At 32.2% G+C, this 26,282-nt stretch overlaps 1 protein-coding gene across 1 annotated transcript; it reads right to left on the bottom strand.

Annotated features, from left to right (window-relative positions):
• Nucleotides 1-25,420, bottom strand: LOC139520001 (uncharacterized). Its single transcript, XM_071312358.1, has 4 exons — nucleotides 25,377-25,420; nucleotides 5,594-5,726; nucleotides 559-683; nucleotides 1-309 (listed from the first exon to the last, which is right to left on the bottom strand). The coding sequence occupies exons 1-4, from the start codon at nucleotides 25,393-25,395 to the stop codon at nucleotides 233-235; spliced, it is 354 nt and encodes a 117-aa protein (XP_071168459.1). The 5' UTR covers nucleotides 25,396-25,420; the 3' UTR covers nucleotides 1-232.
• Nucleotides 25,421-26,282: the final 862 nt, after the last annotated feature.

A 26,282-nucleotide genomic window follows, 5' to 3' on the forward strand; every position in this document is an offset into this window, starting at 1 on the left:
GGTAGGAAAATCAATTTATTTTCTATAAAATATTTATATAAAAATGAGAAACATTTTGTGTGATGATGAAGTATCAAATTTGAGCAAGCTTTCTAATTGTAGGAATTTTAGAACATACAGATTATTTTAGAAAAAATGAAATTCATGTCTTTGCTGTAACACAATGTTTGCTTTTATCCAGACGATCATGACACTTTATTCACTGTATTATAAATATTAGTCAGCTTTTCTATTATGGACATCCTCCTTCATAGTTAATTAAACGAAACTTGAACGTGTCATCTGGCACCGGTTTTATACCATCCACGCCTGAAATATAATTGAAAAGAATGGTACATTTTTGTTCAGGATCATAGATTTTCATAAGTATTTTCTAATGTACATGTATTATCTACATCGTTGCTGCTTTGATATACTATAATTTTGAAAATATATAGATGGATGTATATGAGGATGAATGTGGATGGATGGATGAAACGGTCGTATGCTAGTTACATTAAGATGCATACATGTATTATATTGCATTAGAAATGTATACAAAAGACCCTATTACATTACCTGTGGTTTTTGGTTTGCCGGCGGAGTCAAGTATTTGCCAGTACTGTTTGTTTGCCGAGTCAGCATGCATGCCACAGATTGTGATTATTTCATGTCCTAATTCTGGATAATATTTATATTCAAAGCTATAAAAAAAAGAAGTGCACAATTAGTACCTGAATAGTATTTCAATGTCGTGAGCATTAACAATAATGTGTACAACGTGATATAAAATTCGTTTTAAACATACAAAGCCTTTTCTATTTGATTATGCGATGACTTTAAGACTATAATTTATTATTTTTATTTGATTCCCCGATGGTATCAACAGCCCAGGAGTCAGTACTGAATTATCAAATTTACTGTTTACAAAACTTTTGAATTTTTGAAATTCGAAGGCTTGTTTACCTCATGAATAGATTACCTTAGCTGTATTTGGCAAAACGTTCCGGAATTTTGGTCCCCGATGCTCTTCAACTCCGTTCCTTATATGGCCTTTTTATCTTTTTTGCATTCGAGCGTCACTGATGAGTCTTATGAGACGAAGCGCGCGTCTGTCGTGAAAACAAAATGTAATTCTGGTATCTATGATGAGTTTATTTGTATAGCGATCAAGATTATTATTTCAGTTAGACTACCACATGCAGAAATAAGATACATCGATTGCAAAGTAGCATTCTTTAGTTCGTGTTAGAAATTTCTCTCTTCGATGAATACTCACCAAATACTTTTTAAAGAAGATGCTAAAATCTTCTTTAAAAGTATCTTCTTTATATATATCAGTTGCATGAGTTAGGGAAAAAAATGCTGGATATGAACAAACGATATGTCTTACAAGGGCGCTGGCTCGTTACGAGTAGCACACTAAATAAATTAAATAAACGCCTGAAAAGTGTACAAAACAACACCAACAAGTGAAACTGCGAGCTACTGCTCACTGATGATACCCCCGCCGCAAGTGGATAATTTTAATAGTGTAAAAATATGCAAGTGTTCGGTAAACAGGAAGTTGTTGAGTGGTGAATCTGAAAACGCATTGCATGGTATAGCTGACTTGTATAAATCCTGAAACCAAATTTCAGACATCCTTGTATAGTAATTCCTGAGAAAAATGTGACGAAACTTTTCAACTTGGCTATCATATGTAAATTCAAACAAGTGTTCGGTAAACAGGAAGTTGTCGAGTGATGAATCTGAAAACGCATCACACAGTATTGCAGACTTATATAAACCCAGAAACCAAATTTCAGAAATCCTTGTATTGTAGTTTCTGAGAAAAATGTGACAAAAATTTTCAACTTGGTTATCATGTGTAAAATAATACAAGTGTTCAGTAAACAGGAAGTTGTCGAGTGATGAATCTGAAAACGCATCACACGGTATAGCTGACTTATATCAAGTCTGAAACCAAATATCAGAAATCCTGGTAGTGCAGTTCCTGAGAAAAATGTGACAAAAAATTTTCAACTTGGCTATCTGGTGTAAAAATGATACAAGTGTTCGGTAAACAGGAAGTTGTCGAGTGATGAATCTGAAAACGCATCATACAGTATAGCTGACTTATATCAAGCCTGAAACCAAATTTCAGAAATCCTGGTAGTGTAGTTCCTGAGAAAAATGTGACGAAAAATATTCATGGGACGGACGGACTGACTGACAGACTGACGGAAGGACAGACAGAGGTAAAACAGTATACCCCCCTTTTTTCAAAGCAGGGGTATAATAATAAAAAACAGAAACATTATATGTAATTATTTATATTTTTTTCGGATAACAGTTATCCATGATAAGTATGATTATGATGTAAAATGAAACTTATCAATCTTTTCTGATTAAACTATAACAATCTTGAAGTTTATACAATAAAACAGGTAAAACCGAACACAGAGACGGTTGTTCAATTATTAGATTTTAAAAATGACGTAGGTTATATCGGTTTGCACAACAGAGAATGTAAAGATATGCTTTAAATATAAATAGTAATGTGCGATATGAACTGGTACAATTCTAAAATTCAAAAGTGAAGACAGTTAAAATGTTACAACAACGATTGCGTGGAATAAATTCCCAATAAACAGCACTGACTGATCTATGATGGTATAATATTACAAATTCGACAACAGTAGATTTATAACAAGAGACTGCGTATTTAAACATCCCAATTAGATAGCAGTTTGATAATGATTAAAAAAAACAATAATAATAAATTTTGACTAAAGTTAAATAATTAAACTGTAATCCTATGCTGCCTTAATGCTCTTCAACTTCGTAATTTATTTGGCCTTTTAAACATATTTTGATTAGAGCGTCACTGATGAGTCTTTTGTAGACGAAACGCGCGTCTGGCGTTAGTGTAAAAGTTTAGTCCTGATATCTATGATGACTTTATTTACAACCACTTGGTCGATGCCACTGCTGGTGGAGATTTATTTTCCCGAAGGTATCACCAGCCCAGTAGTCAACACTTCTGTGTTGACTTGAGTTATCATTAATATGTTCATAATGATAAATAAACTGTTAACAAAACTTGGATTTTTTTAATACTAAGGTTTTTCTTCTTTAGGAATAGATACACTGCTGGTTGACGTTTCGTCCCCTGAGTATCACCAGCCCAGTAGTCAACACTTCGGTGTTGACATGAATATCAGTAATGTGGTCATTTTTTTTTAAATTTCCTGTTTACAAAACTTTGAATTTTTCAAAAAAAACTAAGCTTTTTCTTATCCCAGGAATAGATTACCTTAGCTGTATTTGGCACAACTTTTTGGAATTTTGGATACTCAATGCTCTTCAACTTTGTACTTGTTTGGCTTTATGATTATTTTGATATGAGCGTCACTGATGAGTCTTGTGTAGACGGAACGCGCGTCTGGCGTACTAAATTATAATCCTGGAACTTCTGATAACTATTTACACCACTAGGTAGATGCCACTGCTGGTGGAAGTTACGTCTCCGAGGGTATCACCAGTCCAGTAGTGAACACTTCGGTGTTGACATGAATATCAATAACATGGTCATTTTTATAAATTTCCTGTTTACAAAACTTTGAATTTTTCGAAAAACTAAGGATTTTCTTATCCCAGTAATAGATTACATTAGCCGTATTTGGAACAACTTTGTGGAATTTTGGATACTCAATGCTCTTCAAATTTGTACTTGTTTGGCTCTATGATAATTTTGATATGAGCGTCACTGATGAGTCTTGTGTAGACGAAACGCGCGTCTGGTGAACTAAATTATAATCCTGGTACTTTTGATAACTATTAACCTTAGCTGTATTTGGCAAAAGTTTTAGGAAATTATGGTCTCCTCATGCTCTTCAACTTCGTTACATTAATTTATTTGGCTTTTTTAACATGTTTTAATGCTAGCGTCACCGATTGGTCTTTTGTAGACGAAAAGCGCGTCTGGTGTAAGTGTAAAATTTTAGTCCAGTTTTCTATGATGAGTTTATTAACAACCACTGGGTAGATGCCACTGCTGATGGAGATTTATTTTCCCGAAGGTATCACCAGTCCATTGGTCAGAACATCTGTGTTGACTTGAGGTATCATTGATATGTTCATAATGATAAATTAACTGTTAAGAAAACTTTGATTTTTTTTAAATACTAAGGCTTGCCTACTTCAGGATTAGATTACCTTAGCTCTAAAACTTTGCCAAACTTTTAGGAATTTTTAATCAATCGTAATTTATTTGGCCTTTTAAACATAGTTTTATTCGAGCGTCACTGATGAGTCTTTTATAGACAAAACGCGGGTCTGGCGTAAGTGTAAATGTTTAGTCCTGGTATCTATGATGAATCAATTCGAATTAAAAAAAAAAGAAAAGTGTGTGAACGCGATTAGCGAATTCGATTCGCATTCGATTTGAATTCAATTCGAATTAAATGAACGTGTGAACGAGGCATTAACTTACTAATTAAAAAAAGTTGACAAAGGTGAAGAAAAGTCAACAGAGACTGTTTCGTAATATGTAAGTTAACCAAAATGAAAAGCAATGTGCGAATTCGAACTACACTTTTTCATTTATCTCATTTGGTACCAATGTTTTTAATTTTCTTATAAAAAATCTTTCCCGAGTGATTCTATCCTATCAAGAACAAGCAGTATTGTGATCCAGAATTTTAATGGTCAGTCCATTGAAATCTGCCTTAGTGTTTCCAGGTGATCTTAAATTTTGACTGAGAGGAAGGTTTGGCTTGCATTCATAGTCGCAAAGAAGGCCGTTTATTCGTTTGTGAAATGACTGTTCTGACTCGCCAACATACTGTTTATCACATTTACACTGTAGAAGATACACAGCATTTGTAGTCTTGCAAAAAACATTGCAAAATATGCTGTATTCCGTACCAGTGGAGTGACTATTAAAAGTATTTGTTTGCAAGTCAGACATCGTTTGTTTCTCTTGCAAGGGATGCAGAAACAAACGATATCTAACTTACAAACAATCACGCTTGTTGTTAATAAAATAGTCCATCATGACAGCTAATAATGTTACCCCAGTTAAATGTATATACACTCATCATAGATGTACTATCATTTGCAACAACATGGAAATGAAACATTCAAATTAAGGAACCTCGAGATTTCATGCTTTTAAGCCCGAGATTTCGAGATATCAAAGATAAGCTTTCAAATGATAAATAAAATAGTCGTCTGTTATATAAGTGAATCAAATTCATATAGTCTTAAAGAAATATGTAACTCGCCTAAAATGACGAACCAGTAAAAATAATGGTTGCTATACATTAAGTGAAATTTCAATTTCACATCATCATCATATTTAAGCTGGTGTGAAAAAACCTGGTTCCTTTTGGAATAAATATCTACTATTTGTACATACTCGACCACTGTAAATGAATTATTTTTTTGCAAAACGGACAGGACGTTAAATCGGGCAAAAAAGATTGAATAAAAAAATCTGCCAATCAAGCTACATTGCTTTCTTTTGATATTTTGGTTGCAACGATTAATGTTCCTTCTTTACACAAATTTGCAACAAGTTTCAGTACTACTATTTTCTTCCAATTTCCGTTTTAACGTAGATATTTACCTGAAGGATGACGTTGATTTTGCCAGATTTAGCATCACGTCGTACAAACTCTGACCTGTTTGTAATTCAGCTAACCATGATTTATCAAAATGACATGTTAAATCATTAACGACTTCAATTTTGACAGTGCTCTCTGAAAATAAAAACAAACAATTTTTCAAAAATGCAATTCAACAGAAAGTCTTATTGTTGAAATTGAAAATAAAATTTTATTCAAATGTTTGACACGCTTAAATGGAACGCTACAAAAAGAGTTGAGGTTATGAATGTATAGAGGAAATACCTCTACAAATAAAGGGCTATATGACCAAAAAACAAGGACACAGAATGAACCCGAATAGCCCAATTCATTCACGATTTAAATCCTATCTGTAAGTGTAATTGTACTCCTAATCGTTAGTGTATAACAGTTTCCGCAAATATTTAATACAAGTAGACTCTCTTGTTCAATGTTCACTAAGTTTCGTGACCAACGTATACGTAGGAACAATTATGATACTAGGAAGGGATGAATAATACTTTTTTAAGTATACACTGATTTAAAAAACATTCTCCAAAAGTGACATCATCAAGATGCTTATTTTTTTTTATCGACAACATATTTTATACGTGGTTTGCAACAACCAATCGGCATTCACATGGGAACCATCTGTGCTCCTCTGTTTGGAAACAAGAAATATTTGCTAGTCTGTATTTCTACATCCTACTTATCTTGTAAATATGAAATTTTTCGTTTGTTTTAGTATATTTTCCATTGCGACGATTTGCAGTTCGAGTGGTTCTTCTCATGACAAACATGTCCCACCCATTATGAATAGCATTCGAACCTCTTAAAAATTTCAAAGACACGCAAAAATTAAAGCAGGTTGAATTTTGTCCTATTTGCTAGACTTTTTACAAGCTGTTCATCTTTGAGCTTACTTATAATACATGTTTTAAAAGTGTCGAGCGCCAAAATGAATTTAAAAAAAACAACACATCAACCAATTAACGTTTGCCCAAAACCAAGAGATATGTGAACACGTTTGTCTGTCGTAGCGAGTTTTTGTTTAATTTTTTTTTCTTTCATTTATTCAATCTCGAAAGCCAAGTCTACTGACTTTAGATAAAGCTAATACTAATAATGAACACTGTTTTTTCCTGGATCTTGATATCTATATCTTTTACGGGAAGATTAATACCAAATTTTACGATAAAAGAGATAACTTCATTTTTTACAGTTAATTAGTTTTTTAGATGGTGATGTTCCCTTGTTACCATCTAATGGTGTTTATATATCTCAACTTGTTCAATTCGCTCGTTTATGTAATAACGTATGTGATTTTACCGAAAGAAATCTCGATTTATTGAAAAAATATTACATCATGGAAGTCGATATCAAAAACTAGTCAAAACAGTTACTAAATGTTATCATCAGTACAAGGACATCATTCGTAAATATAAATCAACATGCAGACATCTCATACGTTCAGATATTTCACATCTAATCTTCTAAGGTAATATTCTGTATAAATCACAAAAGTGTCGTTGCTCACCTCAAAAGCTAACCAAACCCAAGCACAGACTTATTCAGAAGGGATATATCTACGATGCTGTAGTATGGTCATTGAAGATGGCATATTTTGTAATTTAAATTGATTCGAGCATAGCATCATCGGAAATAAACACATGTATTCTAAAACCAGATGTAGACATGATACGGGTTCTGGTCGTTTCATATAATTTATGATGGTTCGAAACTAAACCTCTAACGGGAGGGATTGTGCTTGATTTTCTCATGACGAAGACACAATCTTTCAATCAGTTTGAGTGAGGTCTGGATCTAGCATGTCAGTAACTGCTAGTTGTCCTCTGTTATTTAATAGAATTTAAGTCCTGTACTTAAATTCAGTTATCACGGTGCGCTGTACTATTACGTTGGTTGGGTATTAGTGAGTTTAAGAAAACTCAAAGGTGGTTAGTCAACCATACAATTTGACGTCACGATCCTTTTTTAATTCGGGTCCAACAGGAGAAGCTGCTTAAATAACTTGTTGTCATCAGAGGAAAATTGTATTCAAAAATAAATTGTCAGGGAGTATTTTATATTATATAATATTTCTTGAAAGGAATTGTTATAGCTGTACGCACATTCACGAGGAGTCGTGCAATAGAAATACAAATATTGACGTTAATTATCAAAAAACAAAAAACGAGGATATATGTACACGTTTATGGCGACCATAAGCACATGGCGACCACATGGTTTATTGAATTTTCTTTTCAATGTTTTTTCGTTGCCGTGGCTAATTTTCAAGTATAAATAAATGGTAAATAATGCCCCTTGGTAACATGTTAGGACTACCAGAATTCAGTGGTGGGGAGTTCAGGGGGTTGGAACAACCCTTTTTTGATGATCAATGCATTTAAATGGGGACATAAAGTTGCCCCCTCCCCCTGTTTTGTCCTGAATTTGGACCTGGATCTGCCACTGATATAAATTCGATAACAATATAAATGTATCAAAAGAATGAACTTCCTTCTTCATTAGTGAATGAAATGTTTATGAAAAGTGGATTTTGTATTAATATTATAAAAATTCAGGCATACACTTTATTTATTTTTAAATTCATGCTCGTCTCTAGATCTGCAACTGCAAGTGTTGATCGGGATTAAACAAGTGTAACATTATGATCCAATCGCAGCTTACAGCCCAAAATTGATGACAAAAGTTGAATGATTTTCTTCTAGATTTGCTGGTTATTTGGAGGTGTATTACATGAACACTTTTTGTTAATAGAATCAATCGTGCATTTGTGAGTTGATAGGGATTTTATTTTTTGATAAGATTTGATTTTTATTTACTTATTTCCTGTCGGCTTATTTTTATTGAAATATACACAGTATCATCATTTCTTTACTCTCAGTTTTGTCCAAAATACTCTTCATGTCCATATATCGAAGAAAACATTTGTTGACCGAAGATTTTGCTTCATAAAGGAGCGGTATGTTCTTTTTTGAGTATATTAACTATATACTTTTCAACGCCATCACCCAAATGTTTTTGTTTAAATTAGCACTATTTACGGTATTCGGAAAATCAGGAATCATGCAAAACATTAATTCGTCATCTGCTTGACCAGAATAATTTTTTTCTCGTAAACATTATGGTAAAACTATCTTTTTTAGGAGAAAAACCATACCCCCCCCCTTTTGAAGTTAAATGTCTAATGCCGTAGTGTACTGATAGGAATAGTATTTTACTTGAAATGTTTGAAAAAAGATATTGATGCTAACGTAAATATTTGTTCAATAAAAAGACAGTGTTTTTTGTTTTTAAATTCTAGTTATTATTTTAGGAGTCATGTCAGCACAGCTCAGGCGGTCTGCTAGGAAAAGGAAAAATTTGCCAATAGTGGCGGCTGCTTCAGCAAGAAAAAAGGCCAACCAGAGAGTGCCTGACACTATGTCAGTACCTGAAGCACAGTGTTTCTGGTACACCATTCATACCAGTTACTAGTTCTACTGGGACATACCCAATGTTGTTTTCACAGACAGGGGCAGGCATATATACCAGTGCAAATACGGGGCCAGTCGATTTGACGAGCACAGCTAATACCCTTTTATACATAAGAGTACCAGATCAAAGAGAGTGCAACACTGTAACCAGTCAAAATCCCCCAGAACATTCTTTAGGTAATACTAATGGTGCCTCAAGTTTTACAATGCCATTTAGTACTTTTGACCACCCTATTCAGATACCCAGCATGAATGCTAATATTGCTTTTGATGTTTCTCAAAGTATTAGAAAAAAAATCGTGAAAAGTGAATTTATTGATTTAGGCATTTTGTTAACTAACAATACTCAGCAGGCAACACAAAAGCTTGTTTTAGAGGGGTGAATATATTGTACAAACAGAAAATATGCAAAACAAAATTGGGTCTATTGACCAATGGACATCAGCATTTATCATTTTTTTTAGTGTATATTGTACTGTGTATTCAGGTAGATTACAATAATTACTTAAATACATGTCGGTTGTACGTTTGGGTGCAAAACGAAATCCTAATAATTTAGGTTGGAATTTATATGATGAGCAATTAAGGTTGCGCAAAGCACTGGATCTGGCAAGTTCATGGGCTATAGTAGATCCAGAGCTTTGGTTTTAATATATGGCTGATAGCAGTGGCACACAAAGATTTTCTCTTGGTTTTCGTTTACAATATACAGGACCTAGGGAACATGTTATTTCAAAAAATTTGCTTTCTGCAGAGCACTTTAAATGGGAAACTTTGAACAAATTAAAAACAGAAATAGAGTTGGGTTGGATTTTAGGTCCTTTTTCAAAATTGCCAATTTCAGATTTACGCATTTCACCAATTGGTCTAGTTCCGAAATCAGATGGGGGATGGCGGTTAATAACTCATTTATCACATCCTGATACTAATAGTGTAAATTCTTATATTGAACCCGCACTTTGTAAAGTTAGTTATTCCACTTTAGACAGTATACTTGACAAGATTTATGCATTGGGAAGTAATGTTTTCTTGCCCAAAATGGACGTAAAATCGGCCTTTCGTTTGTTAATTGTGAATCCTGCTGATTTTGATTTAATGGACATAAAATCTGATGGTTATTACTTCGTGAATAAAGCGTTAGCTATAGGATGCTCGCTGTCATGTAAACTCTTCAATACCTTTGCTAATTTTCTTCAGTGGGTTGTTGAAAGGCAGTCCGGATTAAATTCTATTGATCATTATTTAGATGATTTTATTTTATGGGGGCCGAAAACACAAATGATTGTTTAGTGTTGATGGATACATTTACGAAAAAAAGTAAAATCACAAAAATACTGAACTCAGAGGAAAATCAATTCGGAAAGTCCATAATCACATGGCATAATCAAATGACAAAACGCATCAAAAACGAATGGACAAGAACTGTCATATTCCTGACTTGGTACAGGCATTTTCAAATGTAGAAAATGGTGGATTGAACCTGGTTTTATAGCTAGCTAAACCTCTCACTTGTATAAAAATAAACGTGCGTGTACCGTTTTGTATTATTGAATACAACTTCCTATATAATTATATAAATATAAATATTTTCGAATAAATTTCAAAAATTATTATTCGGATTTTTTCATAAAATACCTGTTGAACATTTTTACTGATCTTGAACTGAAAATATTTTACGTTTTATTTACCGTTATAACTTTGATAACCATTTCAATGAAAAATATGTGTGGAAAGAGTGTATATATTATTTTGTAGAGTCATTATATATTTCTCGATTTGCGTAGAATTGGTTTGAACTTTACCTTGCAGCAATTTAGCCTCAGGTGTACACAGCTGTGAATGTTGTCATTTCGAATGAATAACAGAAAGGGTATAGCGAGTTTAATACACCGATGACAATAGAGAAACAATAATTTAAGTGTATAAATTTATTGAAAATAAATTTTTAATTTCGGAAGTGTATGCAACATAAAAATGGAACAATTTCCGATAATGTTCTATGCAATTAGCATACAATTAAAATATTAAGTTGAAAGAACCTTAAAAATTAAATGTTGCGTTTCCCAAATAAAAATTATTGCACATCTGATTTACTTTACCGGAATTTTTTAACTTGTGTTTAAATCTGGCGATTTTTAAAGGCTAAGTACGTATCGCAAATTTTTCGCAATTTTAAAGTGATTAATTGGAAAAACAGTGCAACAAGCATGATTTTTTTTTCGTTCTTACTTATTTAAATTAATCTGACAATCACTTACTAAATTATTTTTGAAAAGAATGCTAATAAATTATCGATTATTTCATTATTGGATATACATATATTATAAATCTTATCTAATACATCATTTTGTTTGAGGATTTTTTTTTTACTAGTTTGTTTTATATTCTATGCACGATAATTGCGTGCAATGTTGAACAGGATAGCGGTCAATTATCCAAATTAGTAGTATAGTAGTTGTGATAAAAGGCATATCTTTAAAATAGTAATGTATTTACTGCTATTGACGATTTTATATAGATTAATTCGTCCCAACCTCGAGCTCGTTGTTCTTGAAACAATCTTTACTTGTATACTTGTAAGTTTTCTGACGTATAAGTGCCATTGAGGATGAGTTCCAGAGGTCCTCTCTACCAGAAAAAGCAGGCTAGTAGCGTTTCGTTAATATGATTGTCGAGACAGACGAGGCCAACCACTTGTATACAGATAACCAGAATTACCATATAAGCTTATGTTGTCAACAACATCAAGAAGAGTTCCCATCGTCGAATATATTACATGATCTCGGACCACGCCTAGTTGTCAATCTGTATTCCAATACAACCATATTGAGTAGCTAGTATTATAGGGTTCTTATGTCGATTTACTGTAAAATATATGAAAGGTTCTCTCTCTCTATATATATATCGTATGTAACAATAATAAAACGTCTATAGGCAATACTAAACGGGTATGAAGTTAGATTTTTTATACAGTTTACACAATCATTAATAAAGAAACACAGCAACACTACGCTATAACAAATGGAAAACTTAATTATTTTTAAGTAGTAACCATGCCGCTATGCAGACATCAAGTAAAGTGCACGTGAATATCAATTAGGAACACGATGTGTGATTTTGTATAACTAAAAATAGCAAAGCGAGCAATAACTTTGTCATGCAAACATTTGTTTCCCAATGTGCCTCTCTTTATATATCCGCTTCTTTGCAATACCTAGTTCCCATTTTCGTCGATCATTTTTTTCTTTATTTTTTTCTCTATTCGGTTATATATTGTTTTCAATATGCCACTCTATCTTCACTTCTTAATTTTAATACAATGACAAATTCCCGTGTCATCCTAATCCTTATAAAGATATAGGGTACATAAGACAAAAAACACGGACAGACATAGAAGGGATTATCAGCTTATCTTCAAGTGACTATAAGTGTTGCATTACTGTATATCTGCATCTTTGTCAATTGACAAAAGCATGCATGAAGATTTTTTTTCTCACAAAAAGGCTCCATAATAATGACAAAACATTATCTATTTCTCAAAAATTTCAAAGATCATGTTTATGATTTTTTTTAAACTTATTATCGGACACAAATATGTGGTTCAATAAATGTTACCTGTGCACACCGGGTACATCAATAAAGAGACCATGCATGAACCTGTATTGTTTAATTGTGTCATACAAATTTTAGTCGACAGGATGTCACTGGAATACACAGGGACATGTATCGAATATACGTCCTTGGAATACCTAGCTGAATTTGTCACTCTGACGTTACACCTAACAATAATTCTGACATACTTTTTGTCAATTCGGGAGGAAGCCAAAATATATATTTAATAAGATAACGAAATAAGATTTAAAAAGGAAACAAAACCTATACATTTTTCACCGAATATACCAGATAGGGTCACACATTTTACTGTAAAGTGTCTTTACAAATGACCGTTCTGAATTGATTCCGTATATCATTCAAAGATTAGTTAGAAAAAAAAAAAAAAAAAAAATCTTTTAATAAAGAAATTGAAATGTCCGATATTTCGATATTTACATTTCTATAACCTGGCATTGGAAATATTATATTACATTTGTATATCAACATATTATGTCCAAGCTAAAGCTCTTCCTAGCATCGCTCCTTGTCAATAGCCGTTGAATAACATAATTTAAAAAAATGTTATTTATAATAGTATAACTGTATTAATTTGAAAAATTACCTTGTCTATATACGGAAATATTTTTGATATAACCAATTTTATTTGCTAATTGAAAATTAAGCTGAATAAAATAATTTAAGACAGCAGAGAAGATAATTCTGTTTTAATTGGTTATTACCATAGATGTATTACATCTATGTTATTACTAACCGACATAAATAAAAGAGTGGGCTATTAATACTCTAAATGTATGATGTCTCTAGTCTGGTCAAAGGGTCAGAGTGTCCTACTTAATTAAACGATAAATTGTAGAAATTAGATAACATGTTTTCACGTGCAGAGAAATTTCACTTATGACCAATGCATGATTGGATTTCATCTTTCTTATTGGTCAATGATCTTGCGGGTCAGCACGAGTTCACGTGTAAGTGCTTTATGGTCACTTCCTTTTATCATCAGCATTTGATGTGTTAACTTGTGATTCTTATCAAACAATTTGTTCAAAATTTTATATGTGCAATTTTATGGATAATTTTGGACTGTAGTGATTTCATTTTAGCTATTTCAGGTAAAATCGAACTATACTTTTATTTTTTAAGCTATCCTATGCTTACATTTTGAACAAACGTACAGTTTTGTTTTTGTTTTTTTAACCATTCTTCCATTCGGATAGAACTCATGATTTTGATTTATGCAAAACATGTAGCAGTCGGTCAAACTCATTTTTTTGTCAAAGAGATCAGTGGGTCAAATTAATTTTCATGTGGGTGGCGACACTATGCGTTTGCGATCAAAATGAAATTATTTATCATTTATCTTATAATTAACCTGATGTTGTAATTTTAGAAGTTACTGAACTCTTAAAGGTACAGCATCCTAATGTTTGCAGAACGTATATCTGCTTTGGGTATTTGTAAGATACATGATTCGTTTAAATTTTACTACAAATACAAAATTGGATAATTTCATATAACGATAATAATACCATACATGATAGAATGCGAAGTTATACACTTATCATTTATATACGATGTTATTAACGGTTCCATACATTTTAAGTAATGTTTTATGAAAGAGCAAGACAGTTTAAGTTTTAATGCTAAGCTATTGTGTTACAAACCCATTTGCCTTATTTGTTTGTGTTAGGTTGACGATATTTCAACTGGTGCAGTGAGCTTGATTGCTTGTACTTATGACCTGTGTGTATTTGATTTTTTCAATTACGTTTTATGCTATGTCACTAAACGCATGCTACTTTCGTAAATCTCGTCACGCCAGTTTGTTTTGAGCTTATTATAATTTTGCAAGTTAGCCTAATCGCTATAATTCTTAGTATTTTAATTTACCTTGTTTGCCTTATGTTAACGGTATAAAAAGGATATGTCTCTTACCTATATCGCAACCCAATGCTTATTTATTACATACCAATTTACCTGTCTTTGCCTGTTTGGGTAATGTGGACGTTATTTTAACTTTCGCAGAGGGCGCGGTTGCTTGTACTTGTGTCCTCTGTGTATTGTTTTTCAGAGGTTGTGGTAGCTTGGTCTATGACCTCTGTGAACTTACTTTTGCAAATATAGTAGTATGTAGTGGGTATTGTTTTATGCTTCGTCATGAAACTCATGCTGCTTTTTTTTGAAGAGGTCGTAGTAGCTTGGTCTATGATCTCTGTATTGTTTTATGCTTCGTCCTGAAACTCATGCTACTTTTTCAGAGGTCGTAGTAGCTTGGTCTATGACCTCTGTGTATTTGCTTTTGTAAATTTATTATGTAGTGGGTTTTGTTTTATGCTTCGTCATGAAACGCATGCTATTTTTGCAGAGGTCGTAGTAGCTTGGTCTATGATCTCTGTATTGTTTTATGCTTCGTCATGAAACTCATGCTAAACTACTTTTAATTATTTCGTCATGGTGATTGGTTTGGAATAAATTAATTTTGTAATCAATTCTTTAGCTTCATACAAAATTGCCAGTATTTTGAGACATGTAGCCAGATTTACATGTTTATCAGTTTGTAATACATGTTTTTAATGTATTATTTTTTAAAATTATCTTTACTAGTATAATTCATGTATTTTATATAGTTTGGGTTGCGATGAACGTAATTGATAATTTTTATGCCGATACTGATGCACTTCAAGGTCGTTTGATTTTTTTCTGTATACTAGATTTATTACTAGTAATAAAAATAACATTGGACAAGACATACATATATATATACTGATGATATTTTAAAGTTAATACTCATAATTTAATACATGATATAAAAAAATCTTTTCTGTTTAATGGGTGATTATTAAAGAAGAGAAACTATGATAATTTAATTATCGCATATTATTCCTTAACATGCGTTACGTTTGTGGTCCTTGAGTAAGATCAAGTTTGTTTTTTAATGGGAATTTAACGTTATCCATTATTTATATTATTATTTTGTTTATTTCATGCTTAACTATGGACAAAGAGCGCTCAGTATGGAATTCATCTACGAAAGAACTTTCCCCATTGAAGGAAATGTGCAATAAAACGTGATATCAACAACTTCCATATACTTTCATTTGTCAGCGGTATGCCATAGTTCCGATAATACAAACAAAACGAATATTGATGGGTTGCTGTTTCACTGACATTAATGACACATACCTAATTTCGAGATTAGGATTTTGATCCACAAGTGCGAGTCGTATCAACATGACTAACCGAAGCCTAATTTGACTGTTTTATAAATACAAATTTACAAAATACGACTTCGATCAGCATTTTGATACACAACTGGACCCCAGTTACAATGAAAGTTCAAAGCACCTATTGTTATTCCATCATCTCTTTAAAGTTGACTATGTCGTTAATTGTCAAGGACTCTCGTAACTTAAATACAGCACTTAGTTTTAGAGGAAGGAAAATAAAACAAACAAAGACTTCTGCCGCAGGTCTTGGATGGAATGGTCCTAATAATATCCGTGATTCAAGGATGGAAGTCAAATGCGTTTATGGAATTTTACAGCTTAAAAGAATAAATTTAATATCAGAACTTTATACTCCAGCTGTTGCGGGTCAGTATTACCCGAAAAAAACATTTATGATCTTTATTTCATACAATAACAACTGTCTTGTTTTGGGTCAGCATTGCCTGCCAAAACATTTTATGATTTTTATTTCTTATAATTACAACTGTCTTGTTTTGGGCCAGCATTGCCTGCCAAAAAATTTTATGATTTTTATTTCTTATAATAACAACTGTCTTGTTTTGGGCCAGCATTGCCTGCCAAAACATTTTATGATTTTTATTTCTTATAATTACAACTGTCTTGTTTTGGGCCAGCATTGCCTGCCAAAACGTTTTATGATTTTTATCTCATATAATCACAACTGTCTTGTTTTGGGTCAGCATTGCCTGCCTAAACGTTTTATGATCTATTTCATATAATGACAACTGTCCTGTTTTGGGTTAGCATTGCCTGCAAAATGGTTATTATCTTTATTTCACATAATTTCACCGTATCTTGTTTTGGGTCAGTATTGCCTGCTAAAACGTTTAGGATCTTTATTTCATACGATTGTGTCTTTATTCCCGCCATCCTGCTCGTGCTGTCGTTACACATTGTTCAGACTGTCAATGCGATCATTCGATAGGCTACCTTTAAATTGTTTTTTTTTTTAATTTTATGGCCTGTTTGTATACATGAATTGTTCGTAAATCATGTTATGGTTTTTAATGTTGCCTATCTAATTCATATTAATTATTCAAATTATATATATAAAAAGACTTGATGGTTTATTCCAATGTTGTACTAAATGCTATGGTCTTTAGAGGTAAATCCATCACAAACCAAAGTTTTATATTTAACTAAACTGGTTATTAACTAAATTGTTTTATTTTTCTTTTGGTTTAATGTTTGAAGTATGTGTCAAAAGCTATAAATATTTTCTCGGTTAAAACTTACATCTTTTAACTTTCATCGCAATTAAGGTACAGATTAATTATATGAAACAATATTATATTTTTCATTTTACAACTTTATTTACTACCATACAATATTAGCTTTTTAAAGGTATTACGAAAATTATTTCTATAGTCTCTATCAATTCGGATCACAACAAAAACAACTGAGAGTTAAAAAAGGTTTACATTAGATACTTATTTACTAATTTCAATTTAAAACTGTTCCCCTATGAAATTCCCACCGCAACATTATGTATGTATGTGCCTGTCCCAAGTTAGGAGCCTGTAGTTCAGTGGTTTCGTTTGTATATGTGTTACATTTTGTTTTTCGTTCAATTTTTATATGAATAAGGCCGTTAGTTTTCTCGTTTAAATTGTTTTACAGGGGCCTTTTAAAGCTGACTATGCGATATGGGCTTTGTTCATTGTTGAAGGCCGTGCGGTGACCTATAGTTGTTAATTTCTGTGTCATTTTGGTTTCTTGTGGTGAATTGTCTCATTGGCAATCATACCACATCTTCTGTTTTATGTTTATACAATTTCGATTGAAAAATGTCAAGTGTAGTATGAGAATCATTTTCTCATGATCCCATACAGAAATAGTCAGATACAAAACTTCGTTTTAGAAAGGATTCAGGGCTTCGTAAAATGTACTTTAGTTTTGTTTGAATATTTAAGATTAAAGATACAGTTTCGGTTAATTAATGTACTAGTTGTCTGTACTAAATTATATCGAGGATTCTATTCTTATATGTCGGGATGTACGAAGAAATATGAATTCTGGAACATACTTAACGACGATTCTATTGTAATTTAATTGCTGTGATCCTGACCGGAATAAGATTTACACCTTTAATCATTTTTACCAGTAAGAGATGATTAAAAAGTAATATCTTGGTATATGATTATATGAACTTTTAATATTTCTGCTAAATGTGGAAACGTTTTACATAATAAAATGATATTTGTTTGGTGTACATGTATGCGAATGTCATGCTTGTAAATTTTTTCAAGTCATATATAAATTGTATTCACGTCGCCAGAGTCCTCGGGTGGGGGATCCACTCTTTCAGCCTTAGAGTGAATTGGTGGCAGATTTTTCTCCCCACCTTTGCTATTCTTTGTCATTTATTCAATTGATATGATATTAGTTGATGTAATTTCGTATTAATTATGTATTATTATTTCATATTAAATATGAACTTTTATGTCAAATGTTTTATTTGCAAAATGTTTTTTTTGCATTTTATGATTTTGAATAAATGACCTTTTTTCGTCAGTTTAGTTTCTACATCATATAGCAAATCAAGCTCAGACTCTGGCATGTGTATACATAGTATGATTTGGTATCTAGCTGTCTGTCTTAAAACCAATTTTATTTGCTAATTGAAAATTAAGCTGAATAAAATAATTTAAGACAGCAGAGAAGATAATTCTGTTTTAATTGGTTATTACCATAGATGTATTACATCTATGTTATTACTAACCGACATAAATAAAAGAGTGGGCTATTAATACTCTAAATGTATGATGTCTCTAGTCTGGTCAAAGGGTCAGAGTGTCCTACTTAATTAAACGATAAATTGTAGAAATTAGATAACATGTTTTCACGTGCAGAGAAATTTCACTTATGACCAATGCATGATTGGATTTCATCTTTCTTATTGGTCAATGATCTTGCGGGTCAGCACGAGTTCACGTGTAAGTGCTTTATGGTCACTTCCTTTTATCATCAGCATTTGATGTGTTAACTTGTGATTCTTATCAAACAATTTGTTCAAAATTTTATATGTGCTATTTTATGGATAATTTTGGACTGTAGTGATTTCATTTTAGCTATTTCAGGTAAAATCGAACTATACTTTTATTTTTTAAGCTATCCTATGCTTACATTTTGAACAATCGTACAGTTTTGTTTTTGTTTTTTTAACCATTCTTCCATTCGGATAGAACTCATGATTTTGATTTATGCAAAACATGTAGCAGTCGGTCAAACTCAATTTTTTGTCAAAGAGATCAGTGGGTCAAATTAATTTTCATGTGGGTGGCGACACTATGCGTTTGCGATCAAAATGAAATTATTTATCATTTATCTTATAATTAACCTGATGTTGTAATTTTAGAAGTTACTGAACTCTTAAAGGTACAGCATCCTAATGTTTGCAGAACGTATATCTGCTTTGGGTATTTGTAAGATACATGATTCGTTTAAATTTTACTACAAATACAAAATTGGATAATTTCATATAACGATAATAATACCATACATGATAGAATGCGAAGTTATACACTTATCATTTATATACGATGTTATTAACGGTTCCATACATTTTAAGTAATGTTTTATGAAAGAGCAAGACAGTTTAAGTTTTAATGCTAAGCTATTGTGTTACAAACCCATTTGCCTTATTTGTTTGTGTTAGGTTGACGATATTTCAACTGGTGCAGTGAGCTTGATTGCTTGTACTTATGACCTGTGTGTATTTGATTTTTTCAATTACGTTTTATGCTATGTCACTAAACGCATGCTACTTTCGTAAATCTCGTCACGCCAGTTTGTTTTGAGCTTATTATAATTTTGCAAGTTAGCCTAATCGCTATAATTCTTAGTATTTTAATTTACCTTGTTTGCCTTATGTTAACGGTATAAAAAGGATATGTCTCTTACCTATATCGCAACCCAATGCTTATTTATTACAAACCAATTTACCTGTCTTTGCCTGTTTGGGTAATGTGGACGTTATTTTAACTTTCGCAGAGGGCGCGGTTGCTTGTACTTGTGTCCTCTGTGTATTGTTTTTCAGAGGTTGTGGTAGCTTGGTCTATGACCTCTGTGAACTTACTTTTGCAAATATAGTAGTATGTAGTGGGTATTGTTTTATGCTTCGTCATGAAACTCATGCTGCTTTTTTTTTGCAGAGGTCGTAGTAGCTTGGTCTATGATCTCTGTATTGTTTTATGCTTCGTCCTGAAACTCATGCTACTTTTTCAGAGGTCGTAGTAGCTTGGTCTATGACCTCTGTGTATTTGCTTTTGTAAATTTATTATGTAGTGGGTTTTGTTTTATGCTTCGTCATGAAACGCATGCTATTTTTGCAGAGGTCGTAGTAGCTTGGTCTATGATCTCTGTATTGTTTTATGCTTCGTCATGAAACTCATGCTAAACTACTTTTAATTATTTCGTCATGGTGATTGGTTTGGAATAAATTAATTTTGTAATCAATTCTTTAGCTTCATACAAAATTGCCAGTATTTTGAGACATGTAGCCAGATTTACATGTTTATCAGTTTGTAATACATGTTTTTAATGTATTATTTTTTAAAATTATCTTTACTAGTATAATTCATGTATTTTATATAGTTTGGGTTGCGATGAACGTAATTGATAATTTTTATGCCGATACTGATGCACTTCAAGGTCGTTTGATTTTTTTCTGTATACTAGATTTATTACTAGTAATAAAAATAACATTGGACAAGACATACATATATATATACTGATGATATTTTAAAGTTAATACTCATAATTTAATACATGATATAAAAAAATCTTTTCTGTTTAATGGGTGATTATTAAAGAAGAGAAACTATGATAATTTAATTATCGCATATTATTCCTTAACATGCGTTACGTTTGTGGTCCTTGAGTAAGATCAAGTTTGTTTTTTAATGGGAATTTAACTTTATCCATTATTTATATTATTATTTTGTTTATTTCATGCTTAACTATGGACAAAGAGCGCTCAGTATGGAATTCATCTACGAAAGAACTTTCCCCATTGAAGGAAATGTGCAATAAAACGTGATATCAACAACTTCCATATACTTTCATTTGTCAGCGGTATGCCATAGTTCCGATAATACAAACAAAACGAATATTGATGGGTTGCTGTTTCACTGACATTAATGACACATACCTAATTTCGAGATTAGGATTTTGATCCACAAGTGCGAGTCGTATCAACATGACTAACCGAAGCCTAATTTGACTGTTTTATAAATACAAATTTACAAAATACGACTTCGATCAGCATTTTGATACACAACTGGACCCCAGTTACAATGAAAGTTCAAAGCACCTATTGTTATTCCATCATCTCTTTAAAGTTGACTATGTCGTTAATTGTCAAGGACTCTCGTAACTTAAATACAGCACTTAGTTTTAGAGGAAGGAAAATAAAACAAACAAAGACTTCTGCCGCAGGTCTTGGATGGAATGGTCCTAATAATATCCGTGATTCAAGGATGGAAGTCAAATGCGTTTATGGAATTTTACAGCTTAAAAGAATAAATTTAATATCAGAACTTTATACTCCAGCTGTTGCGGGTCAGTATTACCCGAAAAAAACATTTATGATCTTTATTTCATACAATAACAACTGTCTTGTTTTGGGTCAGCATTGCCTGCCAAAACATTTTATGATTTTTATTTCTTATAATTACAACTGTCTTGTTTTGGGCCAGCATTGCCTGCCAAAAAATTTTATGATTTTTATTTCTTATAATAACAACTGTCTTGATTTGGGCCAGCATTGCCTGCCAAAACATTTTATGATTTTTATTTCTTATAATTACAACTGTCTTGTTTTGGGCCAGCATTGCCTGCCAAAACGTTTTATGATTTTTATCTCATATAATCACAACTGTCTTGTTTTGGGTCAGCATTGCCTGCCTAAACGTTTTATGATCTATTTCATATAATGACAACTGTCCTGTTTTGGGTTAGCATTGCCTGCAAAATGGTTATTATCTTTATTTCACATAATTTCACCGTATCTTGTTTTGGGTCAGTATTGCCTGCTAAAACGTTTAGGATCTTTATTTCATACGATTGTGTCTTTATTCCCGCCATCCTGCTCGTGCTGTCGTTACACATTGTTCAGACTGTCAATGCGATCATTCGATAGGCTACCTTTAAATTGTTTTTTTTTTTATTTTATGGCCTGTTTGTATACATGAATTGTTCGTAAATCATGTTATGGTTTTTAATGTTGCCTATCTAATTCATATTAATTATTCAAATTATATATATAAAAAGACTTGATGGTTTATTCCAATGTTGTACTAAATGCTATGGTCTTTAGAGGTAAATCCATCACAAATCTGATTGTTCTTTGTGGTTTATAAATATCACCAGAAGTCACGTGACATTTTATATCGGACATGCCGACAAGATGGCGATTTCCAAGAACTGATAATTAATTTCAAAAGTCGATTTTGATCTCTTTACATACAAAATTAAACTTTTTTATTGCAGTTGCAGATCTAGAGACGAGCATGAATTTAAAAAAAAAATAAAGTATATGCCTGAATTTATATAATATTAATACAAAATCCATTTTTCATAAACATTTCATTCACTAATGAAGAAGGAAATTCACCTTTTAAAAAATACTAAAAATCGCGCGTTTGTTGCCAAATACATGAATTTAACATTCAGTGATGGGGGGTCCCGGGGGTTGGAACAACCCTTTTTTTTTTATCAATGCATTTAAATCGGGACATAAAGTTGCCCCCTCCCCCTGTTTTGTCCTGGATTTGGACCTGGATCTGCCACTGATATAAATTCGATAACAATATAAATGTATCAAAAGAATGAATTTCCTTCTTCATTAGTGAATGAAATGTTTTTGAAAAATGGATTTTGTATTAATATTATATAAATTCAGGCATATACTTTATTTTTTTTTAAATTCATGCTCGTCTCTAGATCTGCAACTGCAAGTGTTGATCGGGATTAAACACGTGTTACATTATGATCCAATCGCAGCTTACAGCCCAAAATTGATGACAAAAGTTGAATGATTTTCTTCTAGATTTGCTGGTTATTTGGAGGTGTATTACATGAACACGTTTTGTTAATAGAATCAATCGTGCATTTGTGAGTTGATAGGGATTTTATTTTTTGATCAGATTTGATTTTTATTTACTTATTTCCTGTCGGCTTATTTTTATTGAAATATACACAGTATCATCATTTCTTTACTCTCAGTTTTGTCCAAAATACTCTTCATGTCCATATATCGAAGAAAACATTTGTTGGCCTGAAGATTTTGCTTCATAAAGGAGCGGTATGTTCTTTTTTGAGTATATTAACTATATACTTTTCAACGCCATCATCCAAATGTTTTTGTTTAAATTAACACTATTTACGGTATTCGGAAAATCAGGAATTATGCAAAACATCAATTCGTCATCTGCTTGACCATAATAATTTTTTTCTTGTAAAAATTATGGTAAAACTATCTTTTTTAGGAGAAAACCATACACCCCCCTTTTGAAGTTAAATGTCTAATGCCGTAGTGTACTGATAGGAATAGTATTTTACTTGAAATGTTTGAAAAAAGATACTGATGCTAACGTAAATATTTGTTCAATAAAAAGACAGGAAATAAGTCGGTTAACTAAAAAGTTCAAATCTAATTGAAACTAAAGTGCCCATGAACTCTCTGATCATGCACGAGTGATTCTATTCATAAAAAGTGTCCGTGTAACAACTAAAAAGAGTCCGTGTAACACCCGTTAATGTACTGTTTTTCTATAGCTCTGCGGGGGGTAAAGTCGTACAATTGTCTGTTATAGGAAATAACATTTTTTTAAATACAATGCAAGGTGGTATTGAGGTTTTCATGCTTAAAACCAATAGTCATGTTTTCCTCTCTACTGATATACAAGTATGAAATATGTTGTTTTGTTTTGTGTTTTTGTCTCAGTGATATAAATACAATATTGTAACTTAAGACAAACTTTGTATGATTGATCTTATGTAAATTTTAATGTAGATATATACATTTTTTTCGATTTTTATTGAGCAACTTTACTTGTAGTTAACTTGAAGTTTGCTTTCATTATTAGTGGATGTATTTGGCTCACAGCTTGGCCTCCATTATATGGCGGTTGACAATGAATCATTATTCTGCTTCACTGTCAATCTGGCATAATTCACTGCATCAAAAAACATTTTGTTTTATGAATAGGATCATTTACTACAGATCTAGATGAACAATGTAAAGGTTTCGATCCATCACCTGTGTTCCCACGATAATTTCCAAATTGTTTTAATCCTAATATCTTCAGTTACCATTATCTGTGGTAGTAATTTATATATATATATATACAACTCGTCTAAACATCAACCCAACAATGTTCGCAAATTTTTGGTTCTTCCCTCGCCGGGATTCGAACCCATGCTACTGTGATATCGTGACACCAAATCGCCTGCACTGCAGCCGTCCCGCTAGACCACACGACCACCTGGGCTCTCTAAAAAAAGAGCTTTCGCTGGCCGTGTGTTACCTTTCCTCGTCAGTTTTAATCTAGCGGCGTACTACAGTACATGATATATAAGGCATGAAGATGTTATTATATATATATATGACAGTACGTTTGCCATAATCAGCGATATGCGGGTAACCTCATTTTCAGTTATATACAACATGTATAAATTATGAGAATAATAATATTAAAGGCTGTGGCCAAATACTGCCAATTTGTTGTTTGGTCTTAATTAGCATCTGGGATAATGCATTATATCATTTTGCTTAGTTTCTTCTGTTACCTATTCTGACACCGGACTCGGATTTCTTTTAAAATGAGTTTTATTTTGCGTTTTGCTGTGTGTTTTGTTTTTATGGGGGAGGGTTTAGATCATACTAAACATACTTAATCCCGCCGTATTTATTCGCATGTCCCAAGTAAGGAGCCTCTGACCTTTGTTAGACTTGTATGTTTTTGTTTAGTTCATTTATATGTGTAGGAGTTGAGTGTGAAATCCCTTTGCGCTGATCAAGTACACATTTTTTGTTTAGATGCCATCTAAAGTTCGACCTCGGGTGCGGGATTTTCTCGCTGTGTTGAAGACCAATTGGTGGCCTTGGGCTGTTTTATGCTATTTGGTTGTGTTGTTATCTCTTTCTCATTTTCATTCTCAATTTTAAATAGACATTTAGATTGTTTAAACTATTACTTCCTGTTACCATACCTATAGGGTAGTCAACATAATAAATCCTGTTTAAATCACAGCTTTGTACTTCTTATTGTATTTTTACTACATATGTGACTTGTTGTTAATGATATAGTTCCACAGGCACTTGTCTCAGAATTTTTTTTTTTCTGAGACAAGTGCCTGTGTATAGTTCAGTGAACTGATATAATTTAAACATCGTCCATCTATATATTAAAAAGTCCTACCTTCCGTTTTTCCTTCCATGTTCAGCTATTTCGTATACAAGTATGTAACAACGACACGGAAATTTAAAGTGTTTTTTTTTATATAGTTTACAATTATTTTATTTTTTGTTAATAGAAAACTACTAATCTAAAACGACACTGCTAATTTTGAAAGTTTAGCACATATTGGCTGTCGTTTTACAACGGGCCCGTAGAAATACCGCACATGACGTTTTAAAAGCTCTACGCACAGGTTTCCGTACTGAGAATAAGATGGAATGATATAATCATGGTATTTAACAAAAAGGACATGATTATAGAGGTAAAAAGATAAATTAAATAATTAAAGTTTTTTTATAACATCTTTAAAAATGGCGATGTTTCTTTGATGTTTTATAAATACGTGCCAAATTTAATTGATTGTCATCTGTGTAACTGATTGAAATTCTTGTTCATTCAACATATTTATTATAGGTTGAACTTGTATATATGTTCTATGTTTTTGTTTTATGTGTTTTGGATTTTGTAATAATTTAATTTTGGATGTAACGCGCCTTCTGATTGGCTAACGTTATTTTGTTATGAGCCCATATACATAATTTAGTCATGTGACCGTGACGTCACCAATGTTTTTTCATGGTTTTCTACGGTTTAAGATGGAATTTGGAATTTAATTATAAGAAATGACTGTAATATTTTTTCTGTCTATTCGAAATAACATAAAAAATGTGGTGCACACTGTTAAAGTTCAGTACCATATATACATGTAACTTAATTATATCTATATGAGTATTGTATAAGTAGTAAAGTAAATGTATATTGATGGTGTCTTCCTCGAATGCCAACATTTTATATGTTACATATTCCTTGAATGCCAACATAAATATTTCAATGGATGTTTATATAATAACAATAAGTGTTTTTATA

This window comes from Mytilus edulis, chromosome 1 (assembly GCF_963676685.1).
Source record: "Mytilus edulis chromosome 1, xbMytEdul2.2, whole genome shotgun sequence".
In the NCBI taxonomy this organism is placed as follows: Eukaryota; Metazoa; Mollusca; class Bivalvia; order Mytilida; family Mytilidae; genus Mytilus; species Mytilus edulis.

Excerpts from the sequence above, each read along its gene's own strand:
- LOC139520001 (XM_071312358.1), bottom strand. Across the intron at positions 684-5,593 it reads AAATCAACGTCATCCTTCAG|CTTTGAATATAAATATTATC; the intron begins GTAAATATCTAC and ends TTTTTTTTATAG. Across the intron at positions 310-558 it reads CGGCAAACCAAAAACCACAG|GCGTGGATGGTATAAAACCG; the intron begins GTAATGTAATAG and ends ATTATATTTCAG.